This window comes from Emydura macquarii, unplaced genomic scaffold (genome assembly GCF_026122565.2).
Source record: "Emydura macquarii macquarii isolate MOO-44397 ecotype Brisbane River unplaced genomic scaffold, CSIRO-AGI_Emac_v2 contig_3345, whole genome shotgun sequence".
NCBI classification, from domain to species: domain Eukaryota; kingdom Metazoa; phylum Chordata; order Testudines; family Chelidae; genus Emydura; species Emydura macquarii.
Window position 1 is genome coordinate 7,324,739 of NW_027133482.1, and position 25,813 is coordinate 7,350,551.

The window sequence follows — 25,813 nt, forward strand, 5'->3', positions numbered from 1 at the left end:
CACTCCATGATTCCCCTGATTTGTTCATTCCCTCTGAAGCACCTGGCATTGGCCACTGTTGGAAGACAGGACAGACGACTAGATGGACCATTGGGCTGACCCAGTCTGGTTATTTTTATGTTCTTTCAGTAAGCAACTGGGGTCCAGAACCTTTGTGGGGCTAGGCTGGGTAGGTACCAGCTGGTCAGCCTAAAAGCCTGACCAACTCACTGTAATAAGTCCGTGGTTCTCACACCATAGATGGTGGTTTGACCTGGGATTGTCACAGGGGAAGCACCAACCTCCCGCCCCCCTCAGTGAGGGTGCTGCAGAGGCCTGCAATCACTGCTTCCTGAGCTCAGAGAATTGCTGCTACCCGCCCAAGATCCTGCAACCTCCTTCTCCAGCCATCGGTCATGCCCTCGGGCTGCTCTGTGAGAGAGACACTTCGTGGCACTGTGAGGGACACTGTCTAAGGGAGTAGATTTGAGCCACCTCGTTCCTAGCGGAGAAGACGTTGAGATGCAGTTGTGCTCTGAGACGTGACGCTAGCACTGGCATGAGATGGGGACTCGTCTTTGGTGTCTCCCGGGGACCCTGCTTCAAACGTTGGCTGGTTGGCTCTGAGAGGCAAGCTGGGCTTTTTCCTTCCTGCGTCACCCCCGGGAATGAGAGTTCTGCAGGCCAGATCCCACCCCACCTCGGCACCCCTTTGCCATCAGTCTGGAGCCCACAGGCTCGGAGAGGTGGCAAATGGAACCCAGCTGACAATCAGGTTGATGATTTGAGAGGCAGGACAGAGCCCAGCACCTGCTCTCCTGTCCACACTGGCTGTGCAGGGCTCCCAGAAGGAATGCCTTAGAGCTTCTCTGAGCGGTTTATTCTGTGACGGCTAGGCTGGTCTAACTCCCCCATGTGGGCGCTCTGTTCTGAAGTATCCCCCATGCAGTGCCTCTGACGAAGTGGGTTGCAGCCCACGAAAGCTTCTGCCTTGTGAAATTAAATGTGTTAGTCTTCAAAGTGCTCCAGGACTCTCGCTGTTTGTGCCGTATACAGACTAACACGGCGACCCCTGGGGAACTATTCACCATGCTGTCAGTTTCCCTCTGTAGACCAGCCCTAGCTGCTTTTTGCTAAAGTCAGTGGATCGAACTCTGACACACATGGGGAGCCAGAAGGGGCAAGTTTCAGAGCAGAAGCACACGTTAAGAACTAAGAGGAACCAGAGGCGTAGTGGTAACCTCACCTGACCTACCCACTTCTCCGTTGGGAAATAGGGACACTCCATTTACCTGCATTTACTTTTGGCTACGCTACGGAGAAGAACCAATAAACGTGACCCCCAGCCAGTGATCTCTGGGAGAGCTGCAGAGCAGAGCATGGAGGAGCGTCTCGGCAGTAGCACGCCAAGGGAAGGGATGTGGACGTGTTTTCCCTGGTTTCTGCCTGTAGCTGGCACGTTCAGGTCTCTCACGGAACTAGACGGCCTCTGTCCTGTGTCAGGCTGCCCCAAGCGTAGTAGCAGCGCCGAGAGATGCTGAGCTGACAGCCTGGAGACCGAAAGCCTCAGTTTGTGCCCAGAAGTGGAGTAGCACAGGCAGTAGCAGAGCAAGCTCTCACCACACGGGAGCCTCACCCCACAGCTGGATGGAGCATTTCCACTGTGGGGAAGGGGAGGTTGGGCCAGTGGGGATGGGCATCTTGTGAGCCCTCCCCAGGAGCTGTGCAAACAAATCAGATGTAGACGCCTCGTTCTATTGTGTAAGTGAGAGAGAGGTAGAGAGAAATGTTCTGATGTTGTTCAGTGGGGCATAGCTGGACTCCATCTTGTCAGTTTCTTGCAGTGAACGCTTTCCTGAAACTTGTACTATTGAACCTAAAAATATCTGGATGAATTCTGTCTGTGTGAGTGTGTGAGTGAGGAATGTATGTGCAGGGCAGAAAAAGACACCAACCTAAACTGCTCTGACAGCAGACAGGGGAGTGAAGACACCAACTGCCCCATCCTGACCCTGACGGCCGAAGAATACCTGTGAACGGCCCTAAAGTGCAAATTAACGACCCTCAAGTACAGAAGGATCCACCCTGGGAACACACAAAGTACAGAAATAAGAGAACAGTCATGCTTGCAATTAGCTGGTGATTAACAACCACACTGAACCCAGAGGCAGCATGACACAGCCAGGTCATAGACTGACCTGACAGCCAGCAAGTATCAAAGATGGGTAGAAACTTTGGGTCTCGTTCTGCAATTGTTGTCTGGAGCATCGGATTCACGTCTGACAGAGGCCCGGCTCCCTCCTCGTGCAGCCTAGTTGGCCACTAGGCTGGCTCGAGCAACGCATAAAGGACGGGTAATTATATCACAGCAGCTTGCAGAACCTTATGAATGTGTGTGTGAATGTGACGGCTTTTTAATATTCTTACATGTACAATAAATGTGGCATATTGCCTTGTCCCCCTGAATAAGACCCTGCTAGTCTTTTATAACAACCTGCTGTGGCCAACCAGAAGTGGACTGGAGCCCTGCCACATCTTGGTTTGCCCAGGCCACTGAGCAGCTGTTGGAGGGCGACAGTTTTTGATCCCTGCTGACCTGGTGTAAATTCAATCCACTCACCTCCCCCAGTGCAGCTCAATGGGAGCGCTGGTTTCCACCAGGATCAGCATACTGATCACGTGCTCTCACACGAGGTCTGGGCCCATGGGAGGGCGGGGCAGGAGGACGTGTCTGTGGCTATGCAACATGTGGGAGTGTTGCATGGTACATCAGGGCCAGGCCAAGTTCTGGGGTGCAAACGCACAAAAGAGATTGCAATGCAGAAAGCCTTTGTAGCCAATTAGTTTGTTTTATCGTCCATTTATCGCTGTGTTCTGTGATGCTAGGGTCAGTTTATATGTATTTCATAGATCGCCAGGGTAAGTGAAACAGGTTAAAGTTGTAGGATTCTAGAAGTATAGGGTTGATACATGTTGAGGAGTAATGAGTGTGCAGTAGGTATGTAAGCGAAGCACGACTGAAACGCAAGGCCGACAGGCTGAGCCCTGTAAGATTTTAGCTTCGCCATGCTAGGCCGTAGGCTTAAGAGTGAGTGGGGGCGCAAGGAATCACCCGATGCCCCAAAGGTCACAAGGTTTCGGTAAAGCTGGGCCAGCAGGTGATTGCAATAGACCACGGTGTATTGTCCATGACCACGAGACACCCGATTGTCACTTCTGTGAACGCCTGTGTTGACTGTACGGTGTATGTTTTGCATAGATGCTAATGAGAATAAGAACTATAAATGACCTGTAAAAAAGAGGCACCCCGGTATTGATGGGCTGTGAAAGCACAGAAAAGGGAAAGAGGGCTGACACATTCATATGTACACATGAGGTGTTAAGCATAGTTAGAATTACAATATATAGAACCATAGAATATTAGAGTTGGAAGGGACCTCAGGAGGTATCTAGTCCAACCCCCTGCTCAAAGCAGGACTAACCTCAGATAAATAATCCCAGCCAGGGCTTTGTCAAACCTCATCTTAAAAACCTCTAAAGATGGAGATTCCACCACCTCCCTAGGTAACCCATTCCAGTGCTTCACCACCCTCCTAGTAAAAAACTTTTTCCTAATGTCCAACCTAGACCTCCCCCACTGCAACTTGAGACCGTTGCTCCTTGTTCTGTCATCTGCCACCACCTGAGAACAGCCTAGCTCCATCCTCCCTGGGACCCCCTTTCAGGTAGTTAAAGGCTGCTATCAAATCCCCCCTCATTCTTCTCTTCTGCAGACTAAACAAGCCTAGTTCCCTCAGCCTCTCCTCATAAGTCCTGTGCTCCAGCCCCCTCATCATTTTTGTTGCCCTCCGCTGGACTCTCTCCAACTTCTCCACATCCTTTTTGTAGTGGGGGGCCCAAAACTGGACACAATACTCCAAATGTGGCCTCACCAATGCCAAAAAGAGGCGAATAATCACTTTCCTCCATCTGCTGGCAATGTTCCTACTAATGCAGCCCAATATGCTATTAGCCTTCTTGGCAACCAGGGCACACTGCTGACTCATATCCAGCTTCTTATCCACTGTTACCCCCACGTCCTTTTCTGCAGAACTGCTGCCTAGCCCGTCGGTCCCCAGTCTGTAGCTGTGCATGGGACATAAAGGGCTCCTTGGGCATACTAGGGCTGACTAGATGTCCCAATTGTATAGGGACAGTCCCAATATTCGGGGCTTTCTCTTATATAGGCACCTATTACCTCCCACACCCTGTCCTGATTTTTCACACTTGCTATCTGCAGGGCCGCCACATGGGGGGAAGAAAGGGTACACTTTACCGGGGCCTGGAGGCCCTGGGAGGCCTGGCCCAGGCTGCAACCCCCATTACTATGAGGAAAAAATTGTTCATGGCTCATGAGATTCAGTGTATGGGATGAGGGGTTGCGGTATGTGTGTGGGAGGGGGCCCGTGTTACAAGTTTGTACTGGGCCCGAAAAAATTATGCGTGGGCCCTGGCTGTCTGGTCACCCAAGGGAATACCCACAGGAAAAACCCCAGCAGGAACTATCCCTCTGCTGCTGATCAATTGGTGAGAGGCCCATCAGACCCTAGAATAGCGCTGAGGCTGTGAGGATGACTACAGTTATAATTATTGCAGAGGCTTCTATGGGATTTCTATAGGCCTGAGTAACTGTAACTTCACTTATTGCGCTGATAAAGCTTGTTGTACAGAGAAGCCTTTGTACGTGTGACTGCGTCTGTCGTTGTCATCCTTGGACTTGGTTAGTTCGTAGAGCCTCCAGATTTGGGAAAAGCACCAGAGGCCATTTCACTCTCTTGAGCTTGAAAGGCTGGTGAGCGGAGCCGAGCCCGGGGTGGCGTGATACGACCCACACCATGGGGTTCCGGGAAAGGCTCAGCCTGCACAGGGCACAGACTGGGAGAAGTGCAGAGAGCCAGCGCTGCAGAGCAGACAGGAAACCAAGTGTCCTGCTCCAGCCACCTGACAACCCTGCTTCTCTGGGCCTGGTACCCGGCCCCTGGAGGTGGAGATCTCGGACTCAGAGTACTTCTCCCTTGCTGGGACTCCCCCCATGCTCTGCTTGCTTCTCTCCTGAGACCTACCCCTCGCTGAATCGCCCTCCTTCAACTCCTCTCTGAAAGCCTGTCACAGAGCCACAGGGTCCGTGCTATGGCCCCAGCTTTGGAACGGTCTCTGGGAGGACCCTGTCCGTGTGCCAGAGCCTCTAGGGCAGAGGTACCCAAACTGTGGGGTGCGCCCCCCTCAGGGGTGTGGAGGAACATTCAGGGGATGTGGCAGGGCCCGGGCCAGCCCCCACAGGGTGCGGGGAAGAAGCGCCACTCAGCCCCACTCTGCCCCCAACCACAGCTCCATTCCCAACGCCGGCCCTGGCTTGGTCCCTGGCTCCCAGTCCAGCCATGGGTCTGCACCTGCCCCGGCCGTGGCCCTAGCCTCGGTCCTGCCCCCCGTTCACCTTCCGCTCTGCTCCCGGCCCTGCCCCCAGCCTCGGCTCCCGGCCCCAATTGCATCCCAGCCGCGATTCCGCTTCTGGCCCTGCTCTCAGCCTCAGATCCACCCGTGGCTCCCAGCCCGGCTGCGGCTCCCGGCCTCAGCCCCCACCCCTGGCCCCACGCCCTGCCCCAACCCCAGCCCCAGCTGCTGCTCCAGGCCTGACCGTGGCTCCACTCCGGGCCTTGGCTCCCGTGGGGGCAGTGACAGGAGTATGGGGGGGATATGCAACCTAAAACGTTTGGGGACCACTGCCCTAGGGGTCTCACTCTTCCTCCAGGGTAAGCCACGCGGCTTCACCACCTCCTTAGACCAGACCTCTGGGCTCTCACCCCCCCTCACACCGTGCGCGCCGTTCAGCAAGTCCCAGTGAGACACCCTGACAGAGACGTGTGCACTCCGCAGGGATACTAAGCCCTGGCCCCGCAGTTGCAGCGACGCTCACACAGCGCTGTCAGCACACTCGGGGTTACTCCTTAGCTGGCACACAGCACAGGAAGCCCTCAGGGAGGCTAAAGCATCGTCCAGTCTGGCCAGCCAGAGCCCAGGCAAGCTGTAGTGACCCCCTTGTTCAAGCTCTGTCCATCTCTCCGGCTGACCTTCTTTGTCAGACGCCAGGTGAGAGCCCGGACCCCTGCCGACAGCCAGCTCTTATCCCTCACCTGACCGCTCTCCCCTCCTTTGATCTCACGCTGGGAATTGATGTTCAGCTTCCCCCAGGAGGGGCAGGGAAATCCATGTCCCTCTTGTTCCTTGGCTGCTAAGTGTCAATGTCCTGGTGATTGGATTTGCCATTGTCTTCTCAATTGCTCCACTGTAGCCCATAGGGCTGGCCTACTAGCTTGCTAAGTCTTATATCCTGTCTTTTTTCACTGCTTTGACTGATGGTTTTATTCTGTTTTATATTGTTGTACTGAATCATTTCAGTAGACATTACTGCACTATATTTGGATGTAATGCAACGACCCTACTGGCCTGTATCCTGTGTGATTAGCTGGAGTAAGTTAGTCAATTTGTAACCTTTGGCATAGATAAATGGACTACCGCTTACCCTTTCAGACTTTAGGGAACTGAATGTGTCCCAGAATTTTGGTAAACACAGCGGTACCGCAAGGCCTACCACAAGAACATGGAAGTAACGGGTCAGGCCAAAGAGAACAGATTTTGGGAATGAGCTAGTTGGCATGAATACGTATGGATATGCTCACCCATAGAGGAAGTGTGCCCAAAGATTACGTGGGTCAGAAAATGAGATTTGGGCATGGAAGGTTGGACACTGACTTGAATATTCAGGATAGTGCCAAGACCCTACAAGAGGGCAAACCACCGTGTGGATGGAGATACATCTTTTAGATCTTCAGTTCCTCTTTGTTGAGCGACCAGCTTAGCTTTTGCAATATAACTTAGCTACTCACCATCGGCCCTTCTCTCCACCAGTGAGGAATCTGGACCGTCAGACTCATTGGCATGCCAGAGATGAGGCTGGTCCTTTGTCTGTCACCCACAGGTCTCCAAGGAAGGGGTGATTGTGATAGGCTAAGAAGCTTTGGTGAGGAATGTTACCAGAGGTACCCCTAGACCCTTGTTATTTCTTTGTGCTTCTGTGCTTCGGAGCGTTGATAATTTTTCCTTTATTTTAATAAAAATCTCTAATGCTTGGCTTTGTCCTCCATGGGAGTGTTCTTGCCACACACCCCGAGGGTCCTTACGTAACACTGAACTCTCTGCATTTAATTCTGTAGCCTTCAGGACAAGAACCTGATTATCTTCTGGTCTGATCATGGGCAAGCCTATTAAATCAATCCTCTAAAACTCAGGTTAACACCACTGAGATGGAGACTCAGGCCTGTTCTACGCCAGTAAATTAACTCAGTATGACTGTGTTGCTCAGGGGTGTGAAAAATCCACCCCCTTGAGCAAGGCAATTAAACTGACTTAAGCCCAGCGTAGACAGCACTCTCCTGTCAACCTAGCTACCGCCTCTCGGTGAGGTGGATTACCTACGCCAACGGGAGAGCCCCTCTCTCCTGTTTTTGTTTCACTGAAATGCTACAGCAGTGCTGCTGCACCTTTTAAGGATAGACAAGCCCTCAGGCTCAGACAGCCAGGCGACACCCACGCCTGTCTCCCAGCCTGCCCTGAGAGCAAACAGTCCCCCTCCACCCACTGTGTAAACACACAGCTCATGGGGGAAACCGAGGCACAAACAGGACTCAAAAAAACATTACAAAATATTCCCACTTCGTCACAAAGCCTTTATTGCCAGCCCCAGTAGCCTGAGACCCAAGAGACAGGGTATCATGCACTCCAATTGGACCCTGGCCAGTTTAGACCCTTCTCCCCAGGAGGAACAATACTCCAAAAATACACACCCCTCCATCTGCTCTTCAGTGAGCCCATCAACCCTAAAATCCTGATGCTTTTTAATTCATTGCACCTTTGGCACTGAATCTAATCTAACCATTACACCAGCCTCATCACCAAAGTACCTGAGTACTAAAGCAACCGCATGCGGCCTGTGCTCTGGTTTCCTGCCTGCTGCTCATGGAGTGGTTGAGATTTCTCTTTCTTGCTTGGTCCTGGACGATCTGTCTTATCTTGAGAACTCACGGAGGATGGGTGAGGAGAAGGGCAAATACAGTGCCCATCTTTGCAATGGGGGTAGGCTGTGATATGTAGATTGGATATTGTAGGTGTTGGGACACGTGAAAAGACACCTGCTTGTCTGGCAAGGAAAGAGGCTGAGCCAGCCGCCTGCTCCGGTAAACCAGTGGTTCTCCACCTTTCCAGACTATGTGCCCCTTTCTGGAGTCTGATTTGTCTTGCGTACCCCAAGTTTCCCCTCACTTAAAAACCACTTGCTTACAAAATCAGACATAAAACCACAGAGGTGGCCCAGCTGCTGTTCCTGGGAAGTGCTGGCTTTTCCGTGTTTGCCGTGTAACTGTAAAGCACTGGAGTGGGCTATAACCAGTGTGCTCACATCTCTGCGTGTCACACACACACAGCAGTACCGACACACGCGCGTGGATACCGTTTCCGTGTGCACTGACTTCACCAGCGGTTTTATGCAGCCTGCTGCAAAACCAGGCAAATCTGGAGGTGAGCCGGTGTCCCCTTGGCAGATCTTTGTGCGCCCCCAGGGGCCCGGGCACCCTGCAGCCCGGCCTGGGTCAGCAACCTCAGCTTAACGCTAGGCAGACACAGAGCGTCCATGCCCCTGCATTTCACACTCCCCGGCCTGCAGCCGGGCACGGGCCAGAGCCGCCAGGCGGCGCGAGCCGGGCGGGGGCGGGGCCGCGCGCGCGCTGCCCTCAGCTAAGATGGCGGCGGCCTCGGCGGCTTCAGGCGCCGGGAGCTGAGGGCGGAAGCGCGGAGCTGCCTGAGGGAGGCAAGGCGGGCCCACTGCCCAGCCGCGCGGGGATCGGGGCCGGGCCTGGGCCATGGCCTGTTACACGGCGAACTGGGACCCGCTGGGGGAGGAGGCGTTTTACCGGTCAGTGCCCCGGCCAGGGCCCCGGCACTGGCCCGCCCCAGCCCCCAGCCCCCCTCCCGCCCCCCATCGCCCCAGGCTTCCCTCCCTGCCCCCATCGACACCCTCCCTGCCCCACGAACCTCTCCCGGCCTTAGGCCCCCCGCCCCCACCTCCGTTCTCCCCCCGTCCCGCTTGTGCCCCCCACCGCTGCCCAGCCCCCTCCCCTGCACCTGCTTCTTCCCCCCAAATCCAGCGCCTCCCCCGGCCCCCCGCCCAGCCCAGCCCAGCCCCCCATTCTCTGCACTGTGTGGAGTTTATCTCCCCACCCCAGATTCCCCTTTGCGCAGCCTCCTTGCCCCCCCCCCCCCCCCCGCACTTCCTGCCCCCCAGCCCGGTCCTTCGCTCTGCCCTGCACCCCCGTGTCGCTGGGCCCAGCCTGATGCTGATTCATGGAGAAGAGGGGAGGTGCTGGTGCTGCCCCACGTCTGCAGCCAGCGGTGCCAGTCGCTGGGGGAGATGCGAGACTGGAGTGGATGGACCACAGGCCGGGTCCAGGCTGGGGCTGGCAGTGCGTGTACGCCGCTCACACCCACCCCTTGGCTGGGAAGCAGTGGTTCTGGGTGTACTTGTGTACAGCCGCTCACACCCACCCGCTGGTTCTGGGTGTACTTGTGTACAGCCGCTCACACCCACCCGCTGGTTCTGGGTGTACTTGTGTACAGCCGCTCACACCCACCCCTTGGTTCTGGGTGTACTTGTGTACAGCCGCTCACACCCACCCGCTGGTTCTGGGTGTACTTGTGTACAGCCGCTCACACCCACCCGCTGGTTCTGGGTGTACTTGTGTACAGCCGCTCACACCCACCCGCTGGTTCTGGGTGTACTTGTGTACAGCCGCTCACACCCACCCCTTGGTTCTGGGTGTACTTGTGTACAGCCGCTCACACCCACCCGCTGGTTCTGGCTGTTCCCATCTTCCGTGGCAGCAGGGCAAGGCAAGGTGTCCGGCTCTCCTGCTAGTGCGGGGTCAGTAAGTGCATGTCGTCAGCCCGGACACCTTGGAATTGTGTTAGCGTAGCAAAGGGTTTGTTCGGGTTTTTTTGCGTTCAGCAGCGAGGGGAGACACTTGTGGGGTCAAAATAATGTGAGATCTGGTGGTCTCTTGGGGATCTCTGAGAATTTCAATAATAATACATTCCCAGATTTTGAAGGTTCAGGCCCGTGTCTTTGTAATCTCCAACCCCGTTACCTATCGCAGTCAGCGGCTTTTATAACAACATGCACCCAGGAGTGGGACTCATTTCACCAGCAGAGAAATGCAGCCACCTCTGAGAGGGGATGTGACGGCTGATTAACTACTCTCAGTAACGTTACAGAATGGTTATGGGCCAGGAGGAGTGAACACAGTCCCATATCCTGTTGAAACTGCAGAGGGAATGTAGTGAGGCTGAATGAAGTTACTCAGACTGGAATTTAATCATAACATTGGGTCTTAACCCTTTCACATCAGGTGTTGGATTTTCCTTGGTTGACTTGTCTGCTGCTGATCAGTTAGATACTCTAATTATGGCAGTAACCACAGTTGTCAGCTGAGATAAGAAACCTTCTCCCTCCTTTTGTGGCAATAAAATTGCCGGTAACTTGGGCCAGTGGAAGAGGTGCTCTCCGATTTCAGTCAGTGAACAGACTTGGCTCATCAGCCTAGTGGGGCAGTCTATAGGAATGATACTAAAATCCCCTCCCTGAGATCCCTGGCATCTCCTCACCCAAACCCTGGAAGCCATTTACCATTTTCTGGAGTGATAGGAAAGAGGTCAGAGAAGCCTGGCCCAGCTGGTAAATATCATCCCTGACATATCAAGATGGTGACTGACGGACCAAAAATATTCCAAAGTAAAGGTCTGAGTCCTGGGTGTTTGCATGGACCTGCTGAGCCGTGCTGAGGGCAGGGTGCTGCTCTGTGGAGCCTCTGTCTGTCTCTATTGTTAGTTACCCTCCCGGCCTGTCATCCTAAATATCACTGAGCTTTCTCGCCCCCTGCAACCTTGGGCCCCAGCCGGCAGAGAGCTGGGGGCTTTGTGCCACTGAGTGAATGATCACTTGGGTCCCTAATGTCTCCTCTCGTTGGTTTGCTTTTGCTGCAGGAAGTTTGAATTGTACAGCATGGAGTGGGACCTGAAGGAGGATCTGCGGGATTGCCTGGTGGCTGCTGCACCTTACGGGGGTCCCATTGGTACGGCTGTGACAAGTAACCCCTCCCTAATGGAGAGAGGGTTGTGATGGGGGCCTGTGGGACCTTTGGATGTTTTCATTCTCTAAAGGCTGCTAGCTTTGCTCCGAGGAGGGGGTCCGGGGAAGGGGGCTGAGTTTGCAGCAGGTCCATTTGGATTCCAGTGTGCCAGTTTGCCTCCCTGACCACACATGCCCCCGTCTCTTCCCAGGGCAAACAGCTCCAGTGCTGGAACTGTAAAGCAGGATGCATTGATTTAAATCAGCCAGTGGGAAACCTTGAGTTAAATCAGCCATTTTAATCGTAGTTTGCATTTGTGCTTTCTAGTTATTTTCCTAAATAAAGGTTGATTCTCATTGGTTAGCACCATTTAAACATGTTTATTTGCAGCTAAGTTTAATCTTTATACTAAACATGATGCTGCTTTTTGCTAACCAGGAGGCTACACTATATCTATATGCATTGGTTAAGCAATTAAATAGCTTAACTTACATTTATTCATATTCTTAATTTTTACTTTTTTATGATGTTGGAAAATGGTGAATGATGCCTTTCTTGTTTATTAGATGGTTAATTTTTTACTTCAAGCTTTATTTGAATGGAAATTCAAATTCAATTAAAATGTACAAAACCAACATTTAATTTTTATTTAATTAACAAAAACACCTTAAATGTGCTGAGTACATAAGGAAAAAAATCAAAATACATCCAAACATGTTTTGTGTTAAGAAGTGATTGAGCAAAGGAAGTAAGTATTATCTTATCTTATCTTCTCTTAGTCAGTGAATTGAACTGACTGTTTCTAGTTACCAAGTCCTTCAGGATTTTAGAACTAGTAGGTCTCATACTCTCTGCACCTCGGTTTTTTCATAGAGTGGAAGACGAAAACAAACTTTCCCGCTTTTTCAACTCCCAATTGGTTTCTTACCTTTGAATGAACTAGTCATTGAACTGGACTGGTTGAATAAACATACTCTGCACCTGCTGTCCAAAGCTGGTTTAGCACTTCAGCAAGCACAGGTTCCCTGTGCTAATCCAGTGGCTGTACCAGTTCTGTGCTTTGACTTTCTTTAAAAACCTCAGCGGCAAACATACTACTTCATATTGTTTGTATTTCATGTACATTATTTTACTAGGATGTAGTCTGTTTTTAAGCCTTAAGATAAGTTGTCAGTTTCAAAGTTAAATAGGTTTAATATTAAAAAATAAACATTTAATTTCAATTTAAAAAAAAAACAAAAATTTTTTTTTTTTTTTTAAATCATCAATTTTTTTCCTTCCACCCTGCTTTAAAGTGACCTTTTGCTATTCTCTGTGTAGTGAAGAGGTTATTCTAAGCCAGCTTTTGTGTAGAGTGCATCTCAGCTAGACTCTTGCATCTTCCCCTGCAGCACAGGGTCTAATAGAGGAGAACCAGGAAGAGAAACTGACCCGACTAGGGTCACTGTCTGAGCAGAACTGAGAAGCAAGGAAGGATTATGGAAATTCAATGTCTGAAAGGCTGAGCTGCTCACCAATGATGCAGGGGAGGAGGCTGATTCTTTTGACAATCTCTTGAGAGCCAGGGCAGTTTGGTTTGGGTTCCCCGTTGTTGTTTCAGAGCATATTGTCGCTTGCAGCTTTGTTGAAGAATAACTTCAGGAAAGAGAAGTCACCCGGTTCTCGACCACTGCTGGAGATCTACTCGGCCTCGGGCGTTCTCCTGGCCAGCGTTCTGGTGAGTGCCTAGCCTGATGTGGCCAGCTAGTGCCAACTCCCTGTGGGCCTGTCCTACTGGACTCAAGCGACCTCCTTTTAGGTCCCCCATGTTCTTTTATGTCCTTTCTGTGTGTGCCTCTGATGTGTCTTCAGGAGGTTTGAACTGATTGGCCTGTGTCTGTGGTGGAAAGTCTAGAGCATAGGGCTTCCTAGGCTAAATGGAAGCAATGAGGTGTGCTGTGGGATCCCGCCTCCAGCCGTGGGCAAGGCCTGGTGTGTCAGATGCCCGTCCTGCAGTGAGTGGGAGTGAGGGCTGGACGTAACTTCCTGATCTTTGCAGCAAGCAGTAGACGTCCCGAAGTAGAAGGGTGAATTATCCAGCTTTTAGCTGTTGTTTATTTCCAGTGAAGCCCACAACGCACTAGACACTGAGCAAACCTAAAGGCAGGTTCAGACCCTGTTCCCAGGAGTTTGCAGCCTGGGTGGACTAGGACTTAGGAGATCTGGGTTTACTTCCTGTCTCTGCCACTGCCTTCCTGTGTGGCCTTGAGCTAGTCATCTAGAGTCTCAGTGCCTCACTTCCCTGCCTGTCTGGTCTATGTTGATTTTAAATTCTTCAGGGCAGGGGCCATCTCCTTCTGTGTGCGCAGTGGGGCCCCAATCTCAGCTAGGTCCTCGGATGGCTTCTGTAACAGTAAATGAATACCGCGGCCCGGGGGAGCCAAAGGGTGGGGGTGTGACCAGCAGTGACAGAGAAGTGGTGAAATGCAGCGGGTCTGGCTGTGGGAAGTTGATGACCTGGAAGAGACAGACGGCGATGGAGGAGGAGAGGCTGGGAAGGAGGGACAGATCAGCAGTGTAAGGATGGCAGTTGAAGCTGCATAAGTGGGTGACTATGGGGAGAAGAGGAGGGGGCCTGTGGGACCCCATGGAGATGGGGAATAGCTGGAGAGGGAGGAGGAGAACCGGGGCAGGGTGGAGTTGTGAAAGGCCAGGGACAGTCAGGTGCCAAGGAGGAGGGTACGAGGGATGGGTTGGAGCAGCAGAGGCTGAATGTAGGAGGCTGGAGGCCCAGAGAGGTGCTGGATTGGCTGGGTGGGAATTCCAGAGTGTAGCTCCAGTGATTGCTTATCGCTGGTCCCTGATGTCACTAACTGACCCATCTGACAGTGTAGCCTGATTTTGGGTGTATTCGTTATTTAATAGGTTATAGGCTCGCCAGTTGATCTGATCAGAAGATAACGAGGCTCTTGTCCCTGAACAAGAGTTTATAGGGACCCCGGGATGCACTACAGGAAGGTTCTTAGTGATAACCAAATGTGTATAATTTATAAGCTTTTATTAGGATAACATAAAATGATAGACAAATGACTGATCTAGAGAACATGAACAATCAAATGGATAATGGGTAATACAATCTTAAGTTTAGAGACTCAGATGGTATATATATTTCTATGATATGCTTTGGATTAATATACTCACACCCTTCCCTGATGACCTGGTTGAGAGATGTCTGGTTCCTCAACTCTTGAGTAGAGGGGTGGAGTAGGCAATGCTCGAGAGCTAAGAACTGTAAGACTCAGACTAACACCACAAATAATACTAAGTATAAATGAAGAAGAAAAATCGTAACACTAACTAAAACTTCAAGCAGGAGTAGCTGACGATCGCCCCAAATAGTACGATCTTCCCCTTCTTACACCCAAAGAATATGGGTCCTACTTCCAAGTCCATACTTGGATTCCCCCCCCCCAAATTATTGGGGTACACACATTCTATAGGCCGGCTGGTTCGTGCGTATTAATGACATATCCACATTTTTTTCAGATGGTTCCAAATAACTTCACCTTTGTTATTTCTGGCCCTTTGTGGGTTTTGTGGTGTACTTGTTTTGATGCCTCCTGACTTATCCAGGCCAAAGGCCATGACCATATATGTCTTGTCTTTTATACATCAACACTTATCTAGGCCAAAGGTCCCGAATATACGTATGCTAACTGCGTAGCTGTCATACAGGATGTGGCCTGTAAGGTACCTTGCATTACAGCAAAATATATACATTCATCACTTTATTATAATCACACAATCATACTTAAATCACCATCTATAAGAAAAGATACATGTTTATATAATGCAAGCAAGCCGGCTAGTCCTATGGGCCACAGCAGGTATGACTGATGTGTGGGGCATGGTTCTGTCCTTCCCCGCAGTGGAAGAGCGGCCAGGTGGTGCAGTTGGGCTGGACGGCCAGCGAGGACCTGCTCTGCATCCAGGAGGATGGCTCCGTCCTCATCTACAACCTCTTCTGTGAATTCAAGCGACACTTCAGCATGGGGAACGTGAGTGGGGGTGGTGCTGGCTGTGTGTGCTGTGTTGCTTTGTTGATGGAGGGAGGCTGGAATTGTATTTGGATCAAGAAAGTAAGAATCAAGACTCCTGGATTCTGCTCCAGAAGAGAGATGGGGCCGAGAGGGGTCTGGGAACCAGGATCCCTGGATTCTGTTCCCGTTGTGGGAGGGAGTGTGTGGTCTTGTGGTTAGAGCATGGAGCTATGAGCCAGGACTCCTGGGTTCTGTTTCTTTATCTGCCATTAATTGCTGCATGACCTGGAACAAATTAATTCCCTTTGCTTGGGACTTCATTTCCTCTGGTGATGAGGAGCGATGATCCTGGCCTGGCCTGGCCTGCCTCCCAGGGCCTGGTAGGAGGCTGGCTGTTGCTATCTGCACCATGCTTTAGTCTCTGAAAGGCGCTTGAGGGGGCGGGGGGTGCTGTGTTTGGCTTGCTAACAAACTAGCAAATTGTATGCCTCTGACTCTGCACTGTGGACTACAAGCCTCCCAGATCCATCCTTCATCAGGATCTGCACCTGAGTTGCTGCTTGGGCTGTTGGGGGGCGGGGGGTAGCAGGAAGCTGGGCAAGGCTGTTACTTGGCCTGCCAGCTGGCCTGAGACACCCGAGAGGAGCTGTCAGCAGGTTAGGGCCTCGCTCGTCTCGGAACATCCCTGTGGGTTGTGAGCGATTTCGGGTAGGCTGGGACAGCAGGGTCCCTTGGGCAGAGCTCTCGCTGACCTGGGCAGGAGCCTTCCTGAGGAGACGGGGAACAGCTGGGGTCATGATCCGAGCTGGAAATGTGATTGTGCAGATGGCGTGTCTGCAGTGGTGCCCATGAGCGCTTCCAGCACCAGGATGCCAGGCTTCCTGCTGGTGCTGGGATCTCCACCCGGGCGGGGAGGATCCTGCTGGGCTTTTCTTGCTTCTTGCACCATGACCTGCAGTAATGGGGCTTTAGCTGACAATGGCGGCGAAGGTGCCTGAGGCCTGACCCCTCCAGCTCGCCCGCCCCAATGGCGCTGGCCTGGGAAGGGCTGGCCGGAGTGAGAACGACTTAGGGGCAGTGCTGGCCAGGCTGTGACTGGGAGCTGTGCGGCGCAGTGCGAGGACGGGCCGCCTCCAGTCCCTTATCCGCCCGTGGCCGTAGTTCAGGGTCTCATTCTCAAAGCAGCCCCTGCTCCCCTGTTAATGAAGTCCTTGCTGCTGATCCCATGCTCTCCCTGGCGCTGAGCTAACGCCGGTGTCTGGGCGATCCCTGGGATGGGCTCAGCTCTCTCTGTCTCGCGGCTCAGGAGGTCCTGCAGAACCATGTGCTGGAGGCGAAGGTTTTCCACACGGAGTTTGGCACGGGCGTGGCCATCCTGACGGGCGCGCACCGCTTCTCCCTCACCACCAACATCGACGACCTCAAGCTGCGCAGGATGCCGGAGGTGCCAGGTATGCAGCCCCCACCCCCACCCTTTCCTTCCTGCCTGGGCAAGGGCCCTGACTGCCCATGTCTGCTCTCACAGGGCTGCAGAAGCTGCCCTCCTGCTGGGCCGTCCTGTCCCAGGACAGAGTGACCATCATCTTGTTAGCCATTGGCCAGGACCTGTACCGGCTGGACAACACGTCCTGCTCCGTGGTGGTGAGTGAGCGAAGGGGAAGCGATCGCTGGTGGAAGGTGCTGGCCCCGTAGCCCTGGAGAGTGAAGGCCTTTACCTCTCCACGTGGCTGATACAGCTCCAGCAGCGCAGCCCAGCGCCCTCCCCTCTTGTCCCTAGGGGTGGCCTAATACTGCTCACAGGCTGTAGAGAGGATGTCGCCCTCCGGGGCTCTGCCCTTTCACAAGTGCTGGCTGTGCATTCGGTCCCAGTCTCCCCAGCCTGTGCCCTGCTGAGCTGCCACTCTGTCCGTCTGTCCCTTGATGACCTCTGTCGTGTTCTCCCTGGGTTGTAGACTCCACCTGGAATGAGCCCCCATGCCGGTGCTTACGTGCAGATGGCAGTGTCCTTCAACTACCGCTGCCTGGCCCTGTTCACCGAGACTGGCTCTATCTGGATGGGGACGTCCTCGCTGAAGGTGAGTGTTGTCCCTCGGGGGCTGCCCGTCCATCACCTCCCGGCTGCCAGGCCGGGGGTGGCAGGCCATGGCTGCAGCCTGGGTTCTGGAGTCAGCTCTCCTGAGTCCCCTGGACCCTGTGATACAAGCAGCCTGGACTGAGACAGCCTCAGTCAAGCAATGCTGGCTGGGGATTGCCCAGCTTTGGGCTCTTAGCCGGCTCGGATGGCTGCCGTCTGACTGGGGCGCGACCTGCCCTGGTCTCCGTGTGGACGTGGCGCCGGTGTTCCTGGGGGCGCAGACAGCACCGTGTGCTAGTGACCAGCACAACGTGCTGTGGGGAGTTTCCAACAGCCGCCCCGAGGGAAGATCCTGAGGCGCTGACAGCCATCTGAGCTGGGCTGGTGCTGTGAGGAGCAGAGTCTGGGCTCCTTTTATCCCCCGTCTGTATCTCCTTGTAAAGCGGCTCTCTTCCCCCCCCAGGAGAAGCTGTGTGAATTCAGCTGCGATTTCCGAGCTCCGCCCAGACAGATGGTTTGGTAAGTGGGGCTCCTGTTTCCTTCTGGAATGGGGCATCTTCCTCCTACGTGATGCTGGCCTGGAGCGCGGTTACCTGGCCAGTGTGCATGTGGCTCCAGGACTCTGCCGATGCCGCCTTGGGCCGAGAGGGACTCTCCTGAGGCTGGCTGACGGGGAGCTTTACAACATCCCCCTGCGGAGCGGCAGGAGTGGGCTGTGTAACCGGGGCTGCAGCAGGCGGGGGCGTTTGGCTGGGAGGGGTGTGGTGCTGGGCAGAGCCGCAGTCTGGTTTATCCTAAGGGGACAGCTTTCTCTTTGGGATAGGTGCACACGTCCCCGGAGCAAGCAGCGCGCAGTGGTGGTGGCGTGGGATCGCCGGCTCCTGGTGGCTGGGAACTCCAAGGAGTGTATTCAGTATCCTTTGGGGGCGCAGCAGGGCAGAGCCTGGGGTGTCGAATCATGCAGAGCTTTGAGGGGCTGACACATGAAGACTGAGAAGCGCTTTGGGGCCTCAGCCCATTGCCCCTGGGGCCGCTGCGGGGTTGTTGCCTATGTTGCATTCTCCACGCTTTGCCGTTCCCCTCAGCCGCAGGCCGGCAGCGCTGGCCATCAGGATGCATGTTTCATTCCATTCCTCCTCCTGCAGATCTACCTCCTGCCCTGCCCCCCTCCGCCTCCGGTGTGGTGTTTAACCCTTCAGAGTTCCCAGATGGCATCACATCCTCTCGGCCCCCGGGCAGCCCAGCTGGGTGTGATGGCAAAGGGTCCTTCCTCTCCAGCTTTGCCACTCCGCTCCCTGGCTGCTCATTTCACTTTTCCGACTCTCCAGCTGTTGCTGTCTCTCTGCGAAGGAGCTGTCTAGAACGGCCCCACTGTCCCGCTCGTGTAGGGACGGGCTGGCACTCTGCCACTGCCCCGGGTGGTGTCTTTGCATAGACACCCCAGATCCCACAGGCCCCTCTGCTCCTGGCTCACACTGCAATCTCCCGTCTGTCCTAGCGAGCGATGGGGGCTCTTCCCTTCTGCCCCACAGCTGGCCCCAGGGTGGCCTGGCTCACACTCCTCCAGGGGGAATCTCTGCTATTGCTGCCCATATTTCTAGCCTGACTCTCTCGCTCCCTCGCCTTGTTCAGCGTAATGCGGCCTTGCGAGTGATCCTGGCCCTTTCACCCTCCTCGGTCAGGCTCCTAGTCCTTCCTGTTTGTTCCGAGTTGGGGAAGTGAGTCGAGGGACCCTGGGGAGCAGCAGCCTGGTGGTTGGAGCCTGGAGACCTGGACTCTGTTCCTGGCTCTGCCACTGAGCGGGCTTGTCAGGATGCAGGAACTGCCAGACGGGCTCAGCCCCGGGGTGCAGCCAGTCCCATGGGCTGTCTCTGGCACAGCAGCACCAGCTGCCTCGGGGAGGTGTAAGAACCCCGCTGTAGCACCCTGCTGTGAGGTACTCGGGCCCCCACGAAAATCTCCTCCTGCTCTCTAGCAGGTGGAGGTGAGTGTAAGCCTGCTAGCAGCACCGGATCTCCCTTCCCAAGCGTGTGTACATTAGCCGTGCCAGCTCTGGAGAGACTGGTTCTCTCCACTGGACTCCCTGTGCCCCCACAAGCAGGGCAGGGCAGGGCACCGACCCTGCTCTTGGAGAGCGGTGGGGACGGGCTGGAAAGGATTGCCGGGTGGGGAGAGGCTCCTGGAGGTGAGCTGTGGATCCTTAGCGGAGAGCGTAGGTTTGTTTTGGACGAGGATTCCTACCTGGTGCCAGAGCTGGACGGGGTGAGGATCTTCTCTCGCACCTCGCACGACTTCCTGCACGAAATCCCAGGTGAGCCTGAGGGTGGGGATCCATTTGCAAGTGGACGCGGATTTCCAAACCTGATTGAGATCCATGAAAGGAGGGGGAGGGAGGCAACCTGGTAGCGTCCAGCAGAGCCTGTGTCAGATACACGCTGTCATACGTCCTTAGCAGCCAGCCGCTTGCTGCGGGTGTAGGCTCTGAAAGCGAGGGAGCTGCTAACCTTGGCTAGAATGTGGAAAAACTCCTCCCCCCGCCATGGTATATGCAGCAACCCCTGGGCTTATACACAGCCCTGCCCGTGCCCCTCACTCCTGACCTGCAGCACCCCCTGCTTTTCAGTCCTGGTACCCCTACCCCATGCCCCTCAGTCCTGACCTGCAACGCCCCAGCTCTTCTAGGCCTGACCCCCCTCCTTCCTCTGCTGCGGATGCTCCTGACTCCTGAGCAGCAGAAGTTGCTGCTGTTCCAGGTGAAGCCATGCCTTGGCCCAGCAGCACCTTTTGCATCTCCTGAGCGGCCATAACCAGGTGTGTCCTGGTGGTTCCTGCAGAGAAATTTCTCCTGGAGGTCAGTCTGAGACCCAAACCGCTCCTGTCGCCGGACAAGACAAGTCATGCTAATCCACAGCACCCCTGTGAACGGGATCCCTGGGGAGAGCTGGGAGAGACCCTAGTTTCCTTCCTGATGATGTGAGGCCAAGGCCTCTCCCTGCATCCCCAGAAGCCAGGACCCCTTCTCACTTCCCTGTGCTGGGGGATCTCTGATCTCGGTGGGTGTGAGGTGAGCTCTGTGTCTTTGCAGAGTACCCCTGGGGTTCTCCCTTCCGAAGGATCGATGGCCTGTGGGAACACGGTGGGGTGAGGGAATTGTGGCAGTGAGCTGGGAAGGCAGCAGATCCAGTGGAGAAGACCCAGGGCTGGAAATTAGCACACCATGGTCTGGTTCCCAGCTCTGACCTGGACTTACTGGGTGGCCTTGGGCAAGTCACTTCCCCTTTCTGTGCCTCAGTTTCCCCATCTGTGCAGTGGGGTGTTGGTACCCACCTTCCTCCTTAGATCTGTGTGTGCATGGAAAGGTCTGTGGAAGGGGTAAGCAGGGGTGGGCTCACCCAAGGGTGGGTGACTCACCTCTGGGCTGGGTCAGCATCTGAGGTCATTTCTTCATTGTTTCAGAGGCCAGCGAGGAGATCTTTAAAATCGCTTCAATGGCGCCTGGGGCTCTCCTGCTGGAAGCACAGAAAGAGTATGAGGTAAGGGATGCTTCTGTGATGGCACCCTGCGCTCATAGAACCACAGAGGATTAGGGTTGGAAGGGACCTCAGGAGGTATCTAGTCAACCCCAACTAAACCATCCCAGCCAGGGCTTTGTCAAGCCGGGCCTTAAAAACCTCTCTCAGCCCCGTCTCCACCTTCCCCTTTGAAATCTCCAGGAGCAAAGGGACAGCCAGTGACCCAACGGAGGAGCCAGGGAAAGTCACTGCAGCAGGCGGTTCCCACGGAAACCGCATCCAGAGTTATCCCAGCTCCCGCGTAGCCCAGTAACTTGCAGGGACCAGTGGCCGAGCCAGAAGGTAATCTGGATTCCAGCCAGGGATGAGCCCTTTCCTTAGGGATCTCTCGGGTACAGATAGATACGCAGATTAAAATGTGATTGTTAGTGGTTTGGTCTTAGCCGGTAACAATAAAATAACAAGACAGAGTAGTCAAGCGTGTTTGGCCTTTATTACTTAAGACTAGACACGCAATACCCAGTCCTTGTGGAGCCAAGGCGTGCGGCCGATGACGGTCTGATCTCAGGCCGCTTTGGTTCGGCAATAACTCAGCATTGCATTCTTTACCGATCGGTCGGTGCCAAGCCATAACTTCCTTTGTACACACCTGACAGTTGCCCGTGTCCCCTTCTGTCTGGTGCATGTTGGACATTTCCAAGCCCATGCTGCAGTATCTGGAGTTCCCATGCCAATGCGGCGAGGGCGTTTGTGGTTAGAAACACCTGTTCGGATCAATAGGATGTGGTGATGAACACCAAGCAGCTAACCGTTCCCCTCTCACTAACGGTCACGTCACTTCTTATTGCGAATTATTCTTAAAGCTCGCAAGGGGTTTGGTTCACTTGACAACAGCCTCCTCTTAGCCACAGGCCCTCTGGCTCAGTGGTGAATGTCTGTGAAGGGGCTGTGCAGAGACAGCGCAGCACCCCTTGTGCTCCTTGCCTCCCCCTCACTCTTGGTCAGGTTCCAGTGCTGCTCCAGGGTGTTGGTGCTAATCTGCAAAACCCTCAGCCAGCTGGGGCCGGGCTCGCTCTGCAGTCTGCTGCAGCTGCAGTGCGTGGGGACAATGAGGCAGTTAGCGCTCAGCGTGGCTGTGGGCATTGATGGAAGGCCTCTGAGTGTGGAATTCAGAGCTCAGGGTGAGCCAGGAAGCCATTTTAGGCCAGCCTGGTGGCACAAATCTCTCTCCACCCCACCAGCAATGGCTGGTGACATGCTTGAACCACCTCTTATCCGGTGACCGAACAGTGGAGGGGCAGAGGGGCCCAGCCCTGGCAGAGGCAATGCCACTTCTCTGGAGCTGGGCGCTTGGAGATGGCTAGACTCTGCTGATCGGTGCAGGCCCCACAGCGTGAGGCGCCATCTCGGGGGGAGGCTGGAGAGTGCTTTGGAACAGACTCTGATAGGTTAAATGTGACCCTTGGGGTAGCTGAAAACCCAGCCCCACCCACCCCCCTTTTATTATTAAACTAACCTCTGAAAGTGACTCATTGAGCTGCATGAGGATCTGAGTCCACCCTGGTACCAGAGCGCTTGGGTGCGTTGGAAACACCGTGAGACTCAGGTAACCACACCCAGCAGCGTTCCTGGATGGGAATCCCTACATCTTCCATCTCGTCCTGGAAAGTTCCCAGAGAAGAGGTGGTGCCTCTGCCCTGAGCCCCATGCCTGCCCCACCACTGCCCTGACCATGACTTAGTGTTTGCTGCATGTTGCTGGAGCCTGGAGGAACAGGAGGCCCCTGCGGTCCCCGCCACTTGGTGAAAAGCTCGGTCAACTGTGGCTGCTGAAAATGTTTTTTGGTATCACGAGCCCTGAGCTAGAGAGGGGCTGAGCACCCTGAGTTCCCGCTGATTTCAGCTGGAGCTCACGGTGCTGAACACCTCTGGAGATCATAGAATATTAGAGTTGGAAGGGACCTCAGGAGGTATCTAGTACAGCCCCTGGCTCAAAGCAGGACTAACCTCAGCTAAATAATCCCAGCCAGGGCTTTGTCAAGCCGCAGCTTAAAAACCTCTAAAGATGGAGATTCCACCACCTCCCTAGGTAACCCATTCCAGTGCTTCACCACCCTCCTAGTGAAAAACTTTTTCCTAATGTCCAACCTAGACCTCCCCCACTGCAACTTGAGACCGTTGCTCCTTGTTCTGTCATCTGCCACCACCGAGAACAGCCTAGCTCCATCCTCCCTGGAACCCCCTTTTAGGTAGTTAAAGGCTGTTATCAAATCCCCCTCACTCTTCTCTTCTGCAGACTAAACAAGCCCAGTTCCCTCAGCCTCTCCTCATAAGTCTTGTGCTCCAGCCCCCTCCTCATTTTTGTTGCCCTCCGCTGGACTCTCAGGCGACTCAGCTTGAGCACCCGGAGAACAGATGCATCCAACTGTAGTGGCCATCTTTGAAAACATTGACCTTACTTTTGAGCATGTCTGTTGAGCCTTGTGTTGGGGGTGACGTGGGCCCCCCCCCCCCCAAACACACCTTAGGACCAGGGCACTTTGAGACCTGGGTGGGGCGTGTGTGTCCCCTCCTCAGTGGTTGCTCTGAGCTGAACATCCTGCTCTGCAAACGTCATGGAGGCAGAGGCAGTGCAGGGGATAAGTGCCTATCTGAGCCTGGTGGGGTTCCAGCCCCCCCGGCCCCTCTGTAAGTCCATGTGGGTCGTGGCTTCTCTCTCTGGCCGGTGAAGGTTGCCATAGCAGAGACGGCTCCTTCAGCTGAGAACACCCCTGGACTGACCTGTAATCCCTTCCCAGAAAGAGAGCCAGAAGGCCGACGAGTATCTGCGAGAGATAAAGGACCAGAAGCTGCTCTCAGAGGCGGTGCAGCAGTGCATCGAGGCGGCTGGGTACGAGCATGAGCCGGAAACCCAGAAGTCTCTGCTGCGGGTGAGTGGGGGAGGCAGGAGGTGGGCGGATCTTGGGCAGGCGTGAGGGGTGTCTCTCGAGGGCACCACCCGTTCCCTGAGCGCTGTCCCGTCTGTCCACAGGCCGCCTCGTTTGGAAAGTGCTTCCTCGACAAGTTCCCCCCGGAGAGCTTTGTGCGGACGTGCCGGGACCTGCGCGTGCTGAATGCCATCCGGGACTATCAGATCGGCATCCCCCTGACCTTTGCCCAGTATCTTTTGCTGGCCGAGGGGTGGCGCTGTGGTAGATCGGGCTGGATCCACTGCGGGGAGGAAGTGGTGTCTGTTGCTAGTGCAGGGACTAGGGCCCAAAAGCCCCTCCCTGGTGTAACTCCACTGAAATCAGCGGTTACACCCCAGAGGAGTTTGGCCCAGGGGAGAGAGGACCCCTGGGTTTCATTCCTAGCATGGCCGCTGACTCACTCTGTGACCTACTCCCTGGGTGAGGCGCCTCTGCCACGTAAGGAACCGTGGGGGTGTCTCTGGCTCACGGGATTGCCAGCTGCAGGCTCCGGAGGAATTCCCCCCATCTCAGGTTGGTAGTGACACTCTGGGATCTCACCTGGCTCTGTGGCGTGGGGCATGGGTCGCTTGCCAGGATCGTGTGGACACGTCTCACCTAATCGAAGCCCGTGTGATGTCAGGGACTCGGGTGCTGGTGCCCCTCGGTCCCTCCTGTTCTCTGCCCGTGGCACATGAGTCCAGTCTCCTGTGGGCGGTGATATTTCGGTCTAGTTCCAGCTGTTGGGTGTGGTGTGTGGGGCCGGTGGCCTGCTGTGCAGGACGTCAGACTAGAGGATCTGGGGGCCTCTTCCGGCCTTGAACTCTGCGAGGCTAACGTGCCGGCAGAGAGGAGAGATGCCAGGACTGTTTGAGGCCGTGGGGTGTTCCCCGTGGGGAGAGCCAGAGTTCACCGGCAGAGCTCAGTCCACACTGTTCTCACTGCTGCTCCTGCGGTTTGAGTTCGTAGCTGCTCCTTGACGGGTGCTGCAGATACAAACAGCTCACCATTGAAGTCCTGCTGGACAGGTAATTCCCCCTCCTGGCAGCGTGGGGGACCACTGCATCCCAAATCTTCCCTCTGGCCGGGGCCTTAGTACTGGTATTACTGCATCAGCTCGGCCGGGCCCTGTCAGGTTACTCTGTCACCGCCCTGCGTCCGGGGCCTGTAGCGCTTTGGGCACAGCCGCACACAGCTTTGCTTTGAGCTCTGCTCTTAGACCTTGTACGAACTCTGGTGGGCCAGCGCTGCTGCCGCCCGTCAGAGCCACCCCGTTACGGTCCGGCTGCAGCCGTGCTCCTGTCTTCACAGAGCTCCCGTTAAGGTACTGGTTCTCCCTGCCTTGGCACGGATTTCCTGGCTCTGCGGCTGGTTTCCTGTGCTGTCTCCTCTGCTTAATAGCGTGTGCCCGGTCGGCCTCCCCGCTCTTTGCACCACCTCCTAGAAGTGTGGCAGTGTTGCTGGCTGACACACCTCCGCGGCACGCGCCGGCCTCTGCCAGGCAGGCAGCCCCCTCCGCGGGATGTCATTAGCTTCAGCCTCCCAGGCTCGTTCCAGCCGTGTCCCTGCTGTGACTGGGAAGAAGGGGCCCCGGTGTCATGAACAAGGGGCCACATATCATGGTGTCTTGCTAGGGTCCCTTGTCCACTGGGAAGGAACCGGGCTGGTTCCACAGAGGCCATCAAACAGTCTCTGACTGTCCCTCCGACCTGGCTCGGGGCTGGGCATGTGACGGTGGAAGGGCCTGTATCTCCCTGATGCGCACTGAGGGCTGAATGGAATGACGGGAGATGTCCCTGGCCGGTCTTTGTGGGGCTGGCGGAACAGCCCCACCTGCTCCCTGGGGTGGGGCACAGCCATTTTAAAAAAAAGATACATAAAAATCAGTGAGCTGCCCCAAGTGACTGCTGGTGTTTGAACCCCCTTCCCTGGCCTCCCCCACTAAGCTTACCCCCTTCTCCTTCAATACCCTGGGCTTGTTTCCCTTCTCCCCAGCAGCTGATCGCCCTCTTACCCACTCACCAGTCCAGCTGCCAGGGGACCTTTCACACCGAGCGTTACGGCTGGGC

At 54.8% G+C, this 25,813-nt stretch overlaps 1 protein-coding gene across 2 annotated transcripts in view; it reads left to right on the forward strand.

Moving 5' to 3' along the window:
• Positions 1 to 25,813, forward strand: part of VPS16 (VPS16 core subunit of CORVET and HOPS complexes) — a 51,662-nt gene that overhangs the window by 18,339 nt on the left and 7,510 nt on the right. The window contains exons 1-14 of one of the 2 annotated variants that reach the window (XM_067533528.1): positions 8,884 to 8,983; positions 11,107 to 11,195; positions 12,812 to 12,909; positions 15,101 to 15,229; positions 16,518 to 16,662; positions 16,737 to 16,852; positions 17,164 to 17,286; positions 17,749 to 17,804; positions 18,109 to 18,198; positions 19,502 to 19,596; positions 20,742 to 20,818; positions 23,595 to 23,726; positions 23,828 to 23,955; positions 24,737 to 24,772. In XM_067533528.1, the coding sequence (XP_067389629.1) occupies positions 8,931 to 8,983; positions 11,107 to 11,195; positions 12,812 to 12,909; positions 15,101 to 15,229; positions 16,518 to 16,662; positions 16,737 to 16,852; positions 17,164 to 17,286; positions 17,749 to 17,804; positions 18,109 to 18,198; positions 19,502 to 19,596; positions 20,742 to 20,818; positions 23,595 to 23,726; positions 23,828 to 23,955; positions 24,737 to 24,772 (1,367 nt within the window). In that variant the 5' untranslated portion in view covers positions 8,884 to 8,930. Of the gene's footprint in view, positions 1 to 8,883; positions 8,984 to 11,106; positions 11,196 to 12,811; positions 12,910 to 15,100; positions 15,230 to 16,517; positions 16,663 to 16,736; positions 16,853 to 17,163; positions 17,287 to 17,748; positions 17,805 to 18,108; positions 18,199 to 19,501; positions 19,597 to 20,741; positions 20,819 to 23,594; positions 23,727 to 23,827; positions 23,956 to 24,736; positions 24,773 to 25,813 lie in introns of those variants that run through there. The other variant, XM_067533529.1, reaches the window with a different exon arrangement.